The sequence below is a fragment of the Oncorhynchus mykiss genome, chromosome 1 (genome assembly GCF_057628025.1).
Source record: "Oncorhynchus mykiss isolate SJ-2025 chromosome 1, ASM5762802v1, whole genome shotgun sequence".
Taxonomy (NCBI): domain Eukaryota; kingdom Metazoa; phylum Chordata; class Actinopteri; order Salmoniformes; family Salmonidae; genus Oncorhynchus; species Oncorhynchus mykiss.
In genome coordinates, this window is record NC_143022.1 from 91126785 (window position 1) to 91141312 (window position 14528).

The window sequence follows — 14528 nt, forward strand, 5'->3', positions numbered from 1 at the left end:
CATAGACTGACAGCTCAATAACAGTATGGATCATAGACTGACAGCTCAATAACAGTATGGATCATAGACTGACAGCTCAATAACAGTATGGATCATAGACTGACAGCTCAATAACAGTATGGATCATAGACTGACAGCTCAATAACAGTATGGATCATAGACTGACAGCTCAATAACAGTATGGATCATAGACTGACAGCTCACGGCTCAATAACAGTATGGATCATAGACTGACAGCTCAATAACAGTATGGATCATAGACTGACAGTTCAATAACAGTATGGATCATAGACTGACAGCTCAATAACAGTATGGATCATAGACTGACAGCTCAATAACAGTATGGATCATAGACTGACAGCTCAATAACAGTATGGATCATAGACTGACAGCTCAATAACAGTATGGATCATAGACTGTCAGCTCAATAACAGTATGGATCATAGACTGACAGCTCTCGGCTCAATAACAGTATGGATCATAGACTGACAGCTCAATAACAGTATGGATCATAGACTGACAGCTCAATAACAGTATGGATCATAGATTGACAGCTCAATAACAGTATGGATCATAGACTGACAGCTCAATAACAGTATGGATCATAGACTGACAGCTCACGGCTCAATAACAGTATGGATCATAGACTGACAGCTCACGGCTCAATAACAGTATGGATCATAGACTGACAGCTCACGGCTCAATAACAGTATGGATCATAGACTGACAGCTCAATAACAGTATGGATCATAGACTGACAGCTCAATAACAGTATGGATCATAGACTGACAGCTCAATAACAGTATGGATCATAGACTGACAGTTCAATAACAGTATGGATCATAGACTGACAGCTCAATAACAGTATGGATCATAGACTGACAGCTCAATAACAGTATGGATCATAGACTGACAGCTCAATAACAGTATGGATCATAGACTGATAGCTCAATGACAGTATGGATCATAGACTGACAGCTCAATAACAGTATGGATCATAGACTGACAGCTCACGGCTCAATAACAGTATGGATCATAGACTGACAGCTCAATAACAGTATGGATCATAGACTGACAGCTCAATGACAGTATGGATCATAGACTGACAGCTCAATGACGGTATGGATCATAGACTGACAGCTCAATAACAGTATGGATCATAGACTGACAGTTCAATAACAGTATGGATCATAGACTGACAGCTCAATAACAGTATGGATCATAGACTGACAGTTCAATAACAGTATGGATCATAGACTGACAGCTCAATAACAGTATGGATCATAGACTGACAGCTCAATAACAGTATGGATCATAGACTGACAGTTCAATAACAGTATGGATCATAGACTGACAGTTCAATAACAGTATGGATCATAGACTGACAGTTCAATAACAGTATGGATCATAGACTGACAGCTCAATAACAGTATGGATCATAGACTGACAGCTCAATAACAGTATGGATCATAGACTGGATGGTATGGAAGCACACATTCTCCCACTATGCCGTGAGGCATCAGAATAAGTGGATACGCTGCTGGCTATCTGTATCACTTTTAATCATGTGAGAGGGTGTGAGTGTGTGTGTGAGTGTGTGAGAGTGTGTGTGAGAGTGTGTGAATATATCTCTTCAAGTGTGTATATCTGTGTCGTTCACTGGTTTGAGTACTCCAGCGCTAGCGTCTCTCTGTCATCGACTGGCATGGACGTGTGTGTGTGTGTGTGTGTGTGTCTATCTCTGCAAGTCTCTCTGTCATCGGCTGGCCAACCAAATCAGCAATTACCTGCAAGCCACGCCACGCCACGCAGCCCAGCCATCACTCAATGGACCTGGCCAACCACCAAATAACAGCGGACACACACTCTCTTCCCTCACACACTATCTTTCTAGCAGAACTATCTGTGTCTGGCCTGTGAAAGGTAGAGCATGTTGAATATTAAGTAGATCCCCGAGGAAGGAGAAGAGGAGAGAGGAATGGAGAGAGGGCAGGAGGAGAGATTGGAGAGGGTGGAGAGGAGAGGGTGGAGAGGGTGGAGAGGAGAGGGTGGAGAGGAGAGGAGAGGGTGGAGAGGAGAGGGTGGAGAGGAGAGAGTGGAGAGGGTGGAGAGGAGAGGGTGGAGAGGAGAGAGTGGAGAGGGTGGAGAGGAGAGGGTGGAGAGGGTGGAGAGGAGAGATTGGAGAGGGTGGAGAGGAGAGAGGAGAGGGTGGAGAGAGTGGAGAGGAGAGGGTGGAGAGAGTGGAGAGGAGAGGGTGGAGAGGAGAGGTTGGAGAGAAGAGGGTGGAGAGAGTGGAGAGGAGAGGGTGGAGAGGAGAGGGTGGAGAGAGTGGAGAGGAGAGGGTGGAGAGAGTGGAGAGGGTGGAGAGAGTGGGGTGGAGAGGGTGGAGAGAGTGGAGAGGGTGGAGAGGTTGGAGAGGAGAGGGTGGAGAGGAGGATAAAGGGCCAGTTGATAAGTCCCACCTCTCCAGGACCATGGTCTGGCTTGTCCCACCTCTCCAGGACCATGGTCTGCCTTATCCCACATCTCCAGGACCATGGTCTGTCTTGTCCCACCTCTCAAGGACCATGGTCTGCATTGTCCCACCTCTCCAGGACCATGGTCGGCATTGTCCCACCTCTCCAGGACCATGGTCTGGCTTGTCCCACCTCTCAAGGACCATGGTCTGCACTGTCCCACCTCTCCAGGACCATGGTCTGCATTGTCCCACCTCTCCAGGACCATGGTATGGCTTGTCCCACCTCTCCAGGACCATGGTCTGGCTTGTCCCACCTCTCCAGGACCATGGTCTGGCTTGTCCCACCTCTCAAGGACCATGGTCTGGCTTGTCCCACCTCTCCAGGACCATTGTCTGCCTCGTCCCACCTCTCATACTCTGCTGCTCATGCACTCAATTCAGATTTATAGGTTTAATGAAAATTGATGGGAATTGATGTAAAATATATCACTAGCCACTTTAAACAATGCTACTTAATATAATGTTTACATACCCTACATTATTCATCTCATATGTATACGTATATACTGTACTCTATATCATCTACTGCATCTTTATGTAATACATGTATCACTAGCCACTTTAACTATGCCACTTTGTTTTTTTTTTTCCTAAAGTATTTATATTTACTTCGGATCTGGAACCCCTCAACTGAAGCTAGCCAACTAGCAAACTAACTACCAGCTTCAGCAAAACATTGCTAGCGGTCTTCAGCTAACCGGTCAGCTAACCGGTCATCAGCTAACCTTTAGCTCGGAAAGCTCTCGCCAGTTCGAACAACGCGACTCTAACCAGAGCAAACGGAACATTTTGAGCTCCTGCGCTACAATATCCAGACCCACGACCGGTCCATTGATGTCACCGCATGAAGAGGAATAAACAGACTCCCCCCATCGCGACGTCCCCAAAGGCTAACTCTCTAGCCCTTGCTATCTCCTTGCTTGCAAATTCGGCCTGCTAACTGCTAGCTTGTTTAGCCCGGTCCGCTAACTGCTACCGTGTTTAGCACCGTCTACTAACTGTTAGCTTGTTAGCACAGGCCTGCTAACCATCTGAATCGCCGCGTCCCAAACACTCACTGAACCCATATTTACTTTCTATCCCTTTTCGATTTTTTATTTGTTTATACCTTCCGGTAACCTGCCTCACCCAATGTGATACGGAACCGCTATTATCTTTACATTTTTAGAACACACTCAAGAACCTTCAGAAGCTAACCAGCTAACTGGCTACAAGCTATTTAGTCATTGTTAGTTTTCTAACCTGGATAACACTCGCCAGTCCAGCTTCCCTGCCCCATCCACCGCTGCCCCTTGGACACTGATCACTTGGCTACATAGCTGATGCATGCTGGACTGTCCATTAATTCACGGTAATCCATTCTGCTTGTTTATGTTTTATCTGTCGGCCCCAGCCGCATTTAGGCTCTGTGTGTAGTTAATCCGACCCTCTCTGCCTAATCAATCGCCATTCTACCTGCTGTTGTTGTGCTAGCTGATTAGCTGTTGTTGTCTCACCTACTGTTTTAGCTAGCTCTCCCAATTCAACACCTGTGATTACTGTATGCCTTGCTGTATGTCTCTCTCAAATGTCAATATGCCTTGTATACTGTTGTGCAGGTTAGTTATCATTGTTTTAGTTTACAATGGAGCCCCTAGTTCCACTCTTTATACCCCTGATACCTCCTTTGTCCCACCCCCCACACATGCGGTGACCTCACCCATTACAACCAGCATGTCCAGAGATACAACCTCTCTCATCATCACCCAGTGCCTGGGCTTACCTCCGCTGTACCCGCACCCCACCATACCCCTGTCTGCGCATTATGCCCTGAATATATTCTACCATGCCCAGAAACCTGCTCCTCTTATTCTCTGTCCCCAACGCCCTAGGCGACCAGTTTTGATAGCCTTCAGCCGCACCCTCATACTACTCCTTCTCTGTTCCGCGGGTGATGTGGAGGTAAACCCAGGCCCTGCATGTCCCCAGGCACCCTCATTTGTTGACTTCTGTGATCGAAAAAGCCTTGGTTTCATGCATGTCAACATCAGAAGCCTCCTCCCTAAGTGTGTCTTACTCACTGCTCTAGCACACTCTGCTAACCCTGATGTCCTTGCCGTGTCTGAATCCTGGCTCAGGAAGGCCACCAAAAATTCTGAGATTTCCATACCCAACTATAACATCTTCCGTCAAGATAGAACTGCCAAAGGGGGAGGAGTTGCAGTCTACTGCAGAGATAGCCTGCAAAGTAATGTCATACTCTCCAGGTCCATACCCAAACAGTTCGAACTACTAATTTTGAAAATTACTCTCTCCAGAAATAAGTCTCTCACTGTTGCCGCCTGCTACCGACCCCCCTCAGCTCCCAGCTGTGCCCTGGACACCATTTGTGAATTGATCGCCCCCCATCTAGCTTCAGAGTTTGTTCTGTTAGGTGACCTAAACTGGGATATGCTTAACACCCCGGCAGTCCTACAATCTAAGCTAGATGCCCTCAATCTCACTCAAATCATCAAGGAACCCACCAGGTACAACCCTAACTCTGTAAACAAGGGCACCCTCATTGACGTCATCCTGACCAACTGGCCCTCCAAATACACCTCCGCTGTCTACAACCAGGATCTCAGCGATCACTGCCTCATTGCCTGTATCCGCTACGGAGCCGCAGTCAAACGACCACCCCTCATCACTGTCAAACGCTCCCTAAAACACTTCTGTGAGCAGGCCTTTCTAATCGACCTGGCCCGGGTATCCTGGAAGGACATTGACCTCATCCCGTCAGTTGAGGATGCCTGGTCTTTCTTTAAAAGTAACTTCCTCACCATTTTAGATAAGCATGCTCCGTTCAAAAAATGCAGAACTAAGAACAGATATAGCCCCTGGTTCACTCCAGACCTGACTGCCCTCGACCAGCACAAAAACATCCTGTGGCGGACTGCGCTAACATCGAATAGTCCCCGCGATATGCAACTGTTCAGGGAAGTCAGGAACCAATACACACAGTCAGTCAGGAAAGCTAAAGCCAACTTCTTCAGGCAGAAGTTTGCATCCTGTAGCTCCAACTCCAAAAAGTTCTGGGACACTGTGAAGTCCATGGAGAACAAGAGCACCTCCTCCCAGCTGCCCACTGCACTGAGACTAGGTAACATGGTCACCACCGATAAATCCATGATTATCGAAAACTTCAACAAGCATTTCTCAACGGCTGGCCATGCCTTCCGCCTGGCTACTCCAACCTCGGACAACAGCTCCCCCCCCCCGCAGCTACTCGCCCAAGCCTCTCCAGGTTCTCCTTTACCCAAATCCAGATAGCAGATGTCCTGAAAGAGCTGCAAAACCTGGACCCGTACAAATCAGCTGGGCTGGACAATCTGGACCCTCTATTCCTGAAACTATCCGCCGCCATTGTCGCAACCCCTATTACCAGCCTGTTCAACCTCTCTTTCATATCGTCTGAGATCCCCAAGGATTGGAAAGCTGCCGCAGTCATCCCCCTCTTCAAAGGGGGCGACACCCTGGACCCAAACTGTTACAGACCTATATCCATCCTGCCCTGCCTATCTAAGGTCTTCGAAAGCCAAGTCAACAAACAGGTCACTGACCATCTTGAATCCCACCGTACCTTCTCCGCTGTGCAATCTGGTTTCCGAGCCGGTCACGGGTGTACCTCAGCCACGCTCAAGGTACTAAACGATATCATAACCGCCATCGATAAAAGACAGTACTGTGCAGCCGTCTTCATAGACCTTGCCAAGGCTTTCGACTCTGTCAATCACCGTATTCTTATCGGCAGACTCAGTAGCCTCGGTTTTTCGGATGACTGCCTTGCCTGGTTCACCAATTACTTTGCAGACAGAGTTCAGTGTGTCAAATCGGAGGGCATGCTGTCCGGTCCTCTGGCAGTCTCTATGGGGGTGCCACAGGGTTCAATTCTCGGGCCGACTCTTTTCTCTGTATATATCAATGATGTTTCTCATGCTGCGGGCGATTCCCTGATCCACCTCTACGCAGACGACACCATTCTATATACTTCCGGCCCGTCCTTGGACACTGTGCTATCTAACCTCCAAACGAGCTTCAATGCCATACAGCACTCCTTCCGTGGCCTCCAACTGCTCTTAAACGCTAGTAAAACCAAATGCATGCTTTTCAACCGTTCGCTGCCTGCACCCGCACGCCTGACCAGCATCACCACCCTGGATGGTTCCGACCTTGAATATGTGGACATCTATAAGTACCTAGGTGTCTGGCTAGACTCTAAACTCTCCTTCCAGACCCATATCAAACATCTCCAATCGAAAATCAAATCAAGAGTCGGCTTTCTATTCCGCAACAAAGCCTCCTTCACTCACGCCGCCAAACTTACCCTAGTAAAACTGACTATCCTACCGATCCTCGACTTCGGCGACGTCATCTACAAAATTGCTTCCAACACTCTACTCAGCAAACTGGATGCAGTTTATCACAGTGCCATCCGTTTTGTCACTAAAGCACCTTATACCACCCACCACTGCGACTTGTATGCTCTAGTCGGCTGGCCCTCGCTACATATTCGTCGCCAGACCCACTGGCTCCAGGTCATCTACAAGTCCATGCTAGGTAAAGCTCCGCCTTATCTCAGTTCACTGGTTACGATGGCAACACCCATCCGTAGCACGCGCTCCAGCAGGTGTATCTCACTGATCATCCCTAAAGCCAACACCTCATTTGGCCGCCTTTCGTTCCAGTTCTCTGCTGCCTGTGACTGGAACGAATTGCAAAAATCGCTGAAGTTGGAGACTTTTATCTCCCTCACCAACTTCAAACATCTGCTATCTGAGCAGCTAACCGATCGCTGCAGCTGTACATAGTCTATTGGTAAATAGCCCACCCATTTTCACCTACCTCATCCCCATACTGTTTTTATTTATTTATTTTTATTTTTCTGCTCTTTTGCACACCAATATCTCTACCTGTACATAACCATCTGATCATTTATCACTCCAGTGTTAATCTGCATAATTGTAATTATTTGCCTACCTCATGCCTTTTGCACACAATGTATATATAGACTCCCCTTTTTTTCTACTGTGTTATTGACTTGTTAATTGTTTACTCCATGTGTAACTCTGTGTTGTCTGTTCACACTGCTATGCCTTATCTTGGCCAGGTCGCAGTTGCAAATGAGAACTTGTTCTCAACTAGCCTACCTGGTTAAATAAAGGTGAAATAAAAAAAAAAAAAAAAAAAATTGTTTACATACCCTACATTACTCATCTCATATGTATATACTGTACTCGATACCATCTACTGTATCTTGCCTATGCTGCTCTGTACCATCACTCATTCATATATCCTTATGCACATATTCTTTATCCCCTTACACTGTGTATAAGACAGTAGTTTTGGTATTGTTAGTTAGATTACTTGTTGGTTATTACTGCATTGTCGGAACTAGAAGCACAAGCATTTCGCTACACTCGCATTAACATCTGCTAACCATGTGTATGTGACAAATACAATTTGATTTGATTTGTTGTGACCACGTGTTGTAACCATGTGTTGTGACCATGTGACCACATGTTGTGACCATGTGTTGTGACCATGTGACCATGTGACCATGTGTTGTGACCATGTGACCATGTGTTGTGACCATGTGACCATGTGACCATGTGACCATGTGTTGTGACCATGTGACCATGTGGAAAATGCACTTAGAACAATGTAATAAAATGTAAAGTTCAGAGCAGCTTTGTCAGGTGTCTTTGTCAGGTGTCTTTGTCAGGTGTCTTTGTCAGGTGTCTTTGTCAGGTGTCTTTGTCAGGTGTCTTTGTCAGGTGTCTTTGTCAGGTGTCTTTGTCAGGTGTCTGACTGCATTACCTGTTGCTTCCCTCTCCAAATACAGAAATACAGGCTGGCTGGTGTGTGGCAGACAAGAGCAATCAACCCCTAACCAGGATGTGTTCCTACTCTCTTGCTCCTGTTCAGCTATGCATGTCTGTCTACTCCACAACACACGCGCACACACGCGCACACACACACACACACGGTGCACACACAAATACGCACTCCCCCCTCCTCCCTACACACACCTGCCCAGTCCCTTCCACCAGCTAATTACAATTGATTTAATATGGATCAGGTTGCTTATCAGGTGGGGAAAGAAATTACCATGGCCGATGCAGAGGTGCAGGCAGGTCAACATTGAATGGAGAAATCAATTTGCATTGATTGTCAAAAGGTTCATTTTTCACAAAGAGGACACAGTGAAAGGGATTAAACTTGGGTTTCGGCTCGACAACTTTGATACCACACAATAGTGGTGCTTTTCAGCCGGTACCAGTACACACAACAACCTACCTGGATAACGTAGCTACTAGCTAGCCGGGTTTTAATCCTCCATGTCAGTCAGCAGGGCTAGATATCAAACCAGGGTGCTGATAATGGTATTCAGGCCTAGTATGGGTGTTAGATAGCACTGATCAGACAGCATCAGTCCAGATCTTCTCGCTGAGGAGGCTCCTCCTAGTAACCACCTAGCAACCTGTGGTTAGGATCCTGACTGAGGAGGCTCCTCCTAGTAACCACCTAGCAACCTGTGGTTAGGATCCTGACTGAGGAGGCTCCTCCTAGTAACCACCTAGCAACCTGTGGTTAGGATCCTGACTGAGGAGGATCCTCCTAGTAACCACCCTAGCAACCTGTGGTTAGGATCCTGACTGAGGAGGCTCCTCCTAGTAACCACCCTAGCAACCTGTGGTTAGGATCCTGACTGAGGAGGATCCTCCTAGTAACCACCTAGCAACCTGTGGTTAGGATCCTGACTGAGGAGGCTCCTCCTAGTAACACCCTAGCAACCTGTGGTTAGGATCCTGACTGAGGAGGCTCCTCCTAGTAACCACCTAGCAACCTGTGGTTAGGATCCTGACTGAGGAGGCTCCTCCTAGTAACCACCTAGCAACCTGTGGTTAGGATCCTGACTGAGGAGGCTCCTCCTAGTAACCACCTAGCAACCTGTGGTTAGGATCCTGACTGAGGAGGATCCTCCTAGTAACCACCCTAGCAACCTGTGGTTAGGATCCTGACTGAGGAGGCTCCTCCTAGTAACCACCCTAGCAACTGTGGTTAGGATCCTGACAGAGGAGGTTCCTCCTAGTAACCACCCTAGCAACCTGTGATTAGGATCCTGACAGAGGAGGTTCCTCCTAGTAACCACCCTAGCAACCTGTGGTTAGGATCCTGACTGAGGAGGCTCCTCCTAGTAACCACCTAGCAACCTGTGGTTAGGATCCTGACAGAGGAGGTTCCTCCTAGTAACCACCCTAGCAACCTGTGGTTAGGATCCTGACTGAGGAGGCTCCTCCTATTAACCACCCTAGCAACCTGTGGTTAGGATCCTGACAGTGGAGGGTCCTCCTAGTAACCACCTAGCAACCTGTGGTTAGGATCCTGACTGAGGAGGCTCCTCCTAGTAACCACCCTAGCAACCTGTGGTTAGGATCCTGACTGAGGAGGCTCCTCCTAGTAACCACCCTAGCAACCTGTGGTTAGGATCCTGACAGAGGAGGTTCCTCCTAGTAACCACCCTAGCAACCTGTGGTTAGGATAGTGACAGATGAGGCTCCTCCTAGTAACCACCTAGCAACCTGTGGTTAGGACACTGACAGAGGAGGCTCCTCCTAGTAACCACCTAGCAACCTGTGGTTAGGATACTGACAGAGGAGGATCCTCCTAGTAACAACCTAGCAACCTGTGGTTAGGATCCTGACTGCAAGGAAGCACTATTATTCAGAGCAGGAGAGAAATGTGTTGAATCCAAACTAATGGAATAATAGACAGTGTACCAGTAGATAGCAGTAAAATCATCACCCATAAAGGTACAGGTGATGTATTTGAAGTATTTCTCCCCATTTCCACTTTCCTACTTAAACACACCCCCCCTCTCTAATCGTCTCCCCCCTCTCTAATCGTCTCCCCCCCTCTCTAATCGTCCCCCCCTCTAATCGTCTCTCCCCAACCCTCTCTAATCGTCTCCCCCCTCTCTAATCGTCTCTCCCCCCCCTCTAATCGCCCCCCCCCCCATAATTGTCTCTTCCCCTTCCCTCTCTAATCGTCTCTTCCCTCCCCCCTCTCTAATCGTCTCTCCCCCCCTCTCTAATCGTCTCTTCCCTCCCCCTCTCTTATCGTCTCTCCCCAACCCTCTCTAATCGTCTCTCCCCCCTCTATAATCGTCTCTTCCCTCCCCCCTCTCTAATCGTCTCCCCCCTCTCTAATCGTCTCTTCCCCCCCTCTCTAATCGTCTCTCCCCAACCCTCTCTAATCGTCTCTCCCCCAACCCTCTCTAATCGTCTCTTCCCTCCCCCCTCTCTAATCGTCTCCCCCCCCCCCTCTAATCGTCTCTCCCCCCCCTCTCTAATCGTCTCTTCCCTCCCCCCTCTCTAATCGTCTCTCCTGCCCCTCTCTAATTGTCTCTCCCCCCTCTCTAATCGTCTCTTCCCCCCCCCTCCCGTCTCTCCCCCCTCTCTAATCATCTCTTCCCTCCCCCCTCTCTAATCGTCTCCCCCCCTCTCTAATATCCCCCCCTCTCTAATCGTCTCTTCCCTCCCCCCTCTCTAATCGTCTCTCCCCCCCTCTCTAATCGTCTCTCCCCCCCTCTCTAATCGTCCCCCCCTCTCTAATCATCTCTTCCCTCCCCCTCCCCACCAGCTCAACCCCCTGGCCTAACTTCCCCCGTCATAAGAGCGTCTTCTAAATGACCGAAGGGTAAATGTCTTACCCTCGATGGCCATCATGGCTCTCAGCTCTCTGTTGAGCAGCTCAAAGCGCCGCTCCAGATCGTGCTCCTTCTCCCTGTGGCAGTAAGTTGGAACAAAGTTCATCAATATGTTAATGACTAAATCATTAAGCACTTAGAAGAAGTCTGCAATAAACATCGATTCAGCCAGTCGGCTGGACCTTCTCCCTTCTCTCCACACATTAATCTACTGCAAATATCTGATACACAAATATACCCCGACCCGGGGCCCTGCCTGGGCTGGTCTGGTAAAACCCTGTGTGTGGGTGAGAGAGAGAGGGGGAGAGAAAGAAATGGAGGGAGGGAAAGAGAAAGAGGGAGGGACAGACAGACAGACAGAATTAGGGGGAAAGAAAGCGAAGGAGAGAGGTGGAGAGACAGGTAGAGATGGAGAGACAGGTAGAGAGAAGGAGAGACATGTAGAGAGATGGAGAGACAGGTAGAGAGATGGAGAGACAGGAAGATAGATTGGAGAGACAGGTAGAGAGATGGAGAAACAGGTAGAGAGTTGGAGAGACAGGGGAAAAGGAGAGGAGAGACAGGTAGAGAGATGGAGAGACAGGTAGAGAGATGGAGAGACAGGTAGAGATGGAGAGACAGGTAGAGAGATGGAGAGACAGTTAGAGAGATGGAGAGACAGGTAGAGATAGAGAGACAGGTAGAGATGGAGAGACAGGTAGAGAGTTGGAGAGACAGGAAGAGAGATGGAGAGACAGGTAGAGAGTTGGAGAGACAGGTAGAGTTGGAGAGACAGGTAGAGAGATGGAGAGACAGGTAGAGAGATGGAGAGACAGGTAGAGATGGAGAGACAGGTAGAGAGATGGAGAGACAGGTAGAGAGATGGAGAGACAGGTAGAGAGATGGAGAGACAGGTAGAGATGGAGAGACAGGTAGAGATGGAGAGACAGGTAGAGAGTTGGAGAGACAGGTAGAGAGATGGAGAGACAGGTAGAGAGATGGAGAGACAGGTAGAGAGTTGGAGAGACAGGTAGAGAGATGGAGAGACAGGTAGAGCTGGAGAGACAGGTAGAGATGGAGAGACAGGTAGAGAGATAGAGAGATGGAGAGACAGGTAGAGATGGAGAGACAGGTAGAGATGGAGAGACAGGTAGAGAGATGGAGAAACAGGTAGAGAGATAGGACAGTGAAAAGGAAAAGGACAGGAGATGGAACCAAACAGAACAGGAGGTATGAGTGTGGGGGGATAATGTATGGGCGGTAGGGGGGATAATGTCTGGGCGATAGGGGGGTAATGTCTGGGCGGTAGGGGGGTAATGTCTGGGCGGTAGGGGGGTAATGTCTGGGCGGTAGGGGGTAATGTCTGGGCGGTAGGGGGGTAATGTCTGGGCGGTAGGGGGGTAATGTCTGGGCGGTAGGGGGTAATGTCTGGGCGGTAGGGGGGTAATGTCTGGGCGGTAAGGGGTAATGTCTGGGCGGTAGGGGGGTAATGTCTGGGTGATAGGGGGGTAATGTCTGGGCGGTAGGGGGGTAATGTATGGGCGGTAAGGGGTAATGTCTGGACGGTAGAGGAGGTAATATCTGGGCGGTGGGGGAGTAATGTCTGGGCGGTAGGAAGGGGGTAATGTCTGGGCGGTAGGATGGGGGTAATGTCTGGGCGGTAGGAGGAGGGTAATGTCTGGGTGGTAGGGGGTAATGTCTGGGTGATAGGGGGTAATGTCTGGGTGGTAGGGGGTAATGTCTGGGCGGTAGGGGGTAATGTCTGGGCGGTAGGGGGGTAATGTCTGGGCGGTAGGGGGGTAATGTTTGGGCGGTAGGGGGGGGGGTAATGTCTGGGTGGTAGAGTGGGTAATGTCTGGGTGGTAGAGTGGGTAATGTCTGGGTGGTAGAGTGGGTAATGTCTGGGCGGTAGGGCTACAAATTTAATTCCCCTTCTTTCAGATGGTTTAGAAAACGAGCTAATTTTCCCCATAATAGAATTTGTCCTTCAGAGGCGCTTTTCTGCCACAAAGAGAGAAATGAAAGAGGTAGTAATCAGACCCTCTATCAATTGGCCACTTTAAACACCCTCCCCACTCTCTCCCTCCCTCTCTCTCTCACACCATATAATGTGATTATATGAATACTTCAGTCTCTTGTTCTCTCTGGCCCTTTGAAATCCTGCGAGGGAGGAAGGAATGAAAAGGAAAGAGAGAGAGAGAGAGAATGAAAAGGAGAGCTGTGTTTCCACCTGTCCACCTAGTGGCTGAGTGACCGCACAAAGCCTGTGTCACAAATGGCACTACTTTTGACCAGGACCCACACAGAATCCCATAGGGCCCTGGTCTAAAAGTAGTGCACTACATAGGGAATAAGGTGCCATTTGGAAATGTAGCTAAAGAGAAAGGCGTTGTGATGCAACGTTGTGATGATCGCTGGGTTCTTATTGGTTTAATGTTGACATGTAAATGCCAGGAATAAACAGAACCAGAATGGATTATGGACATTAACAGGTTTACAACACACAGATCACAGGGTAAAGCAGTTGTGTGATGATTGGTTTAAAAATACAATGTCTGTGTATTGGGAACATGGAATACACAGAGATAATACTATGTCTGTGTATTTATTGGGAACTGGGAACACACAGAGAGAATACTATGTCTGTGTATTGGGAACTGGGAACACACAGAGAGAATACTATGTCTGTGTATTGGGAACTGGGAACACACAGAGAGAATACTATGTCTGTGTATTGGGAACTGGGAACACACAGAGAGAATATTATGTCTGTGTATTGGATAGTCAGACACAATGGAGAGTGAGAGAAAAAGAGATTAGTGTTAGGGGACTTCGAGTAGAGAGGGTTAGGGGAACTTACGGTAGAGGGGGTTAGGGGAACTTACGGTAGAGGGGGTTAGGGGACCTTACAGTAGAGAGGGTTAGGGGAACTTACGGTAGAGGGGGTTAGGGGAACTTACGGTAGAGGGGGTTAGGGGACCTTACAGTAGAGAGGGTTAGGGGAACTTACGGTAGAGGGGGTTAGGGGAACTTACGGTAGAGATGGTTAGGGGAACTTACAGTCGAGGGGGTTGGGGGACCTTACAGTAGAGGGGGTTAGGGGAACTTACGGTAGAGGGGGTTAGGGGACCTTACGGTAGAGGGGGTTAGGGGACCTTACGGTAGAGGGGGTTAGGGGAACTTACAAGCGAGGGGGTTGGGAGAACTTACGGTCGAGGGAACTTACGGTCGAGGGGGTAGGGGGAACTTACGGTCGAGGGGGTTGGGGGAACTTAAGGTATAGGGGTTAGGGGAACTTAC

At 48.7% G+C, this 14528-nt stretch overlaps 1 protein-coding gene across 1 annotated transcript in view; it reads right to left on the reverse strand.

Annotated features, from left to right (window-relative positions):
- Nucleotides 1-14528, reverse strand: part of LOC149985684 (EH domain-binding protein 1-like) — an 86669-nt gene that overhangs the window by 20958 nt on the left and 51183 nt on the right. The window contains exon 3 of the mRNA XM_090181882.1: nucleotides 11253-11326. Coding sequence (XP_090038008.1) covers nucleotides 11253-11326 — 74 coding nt within the window. The remainder of the gene's footprint in view (nucleotides 1-11252; nucleotides 11327-14528) is intronic.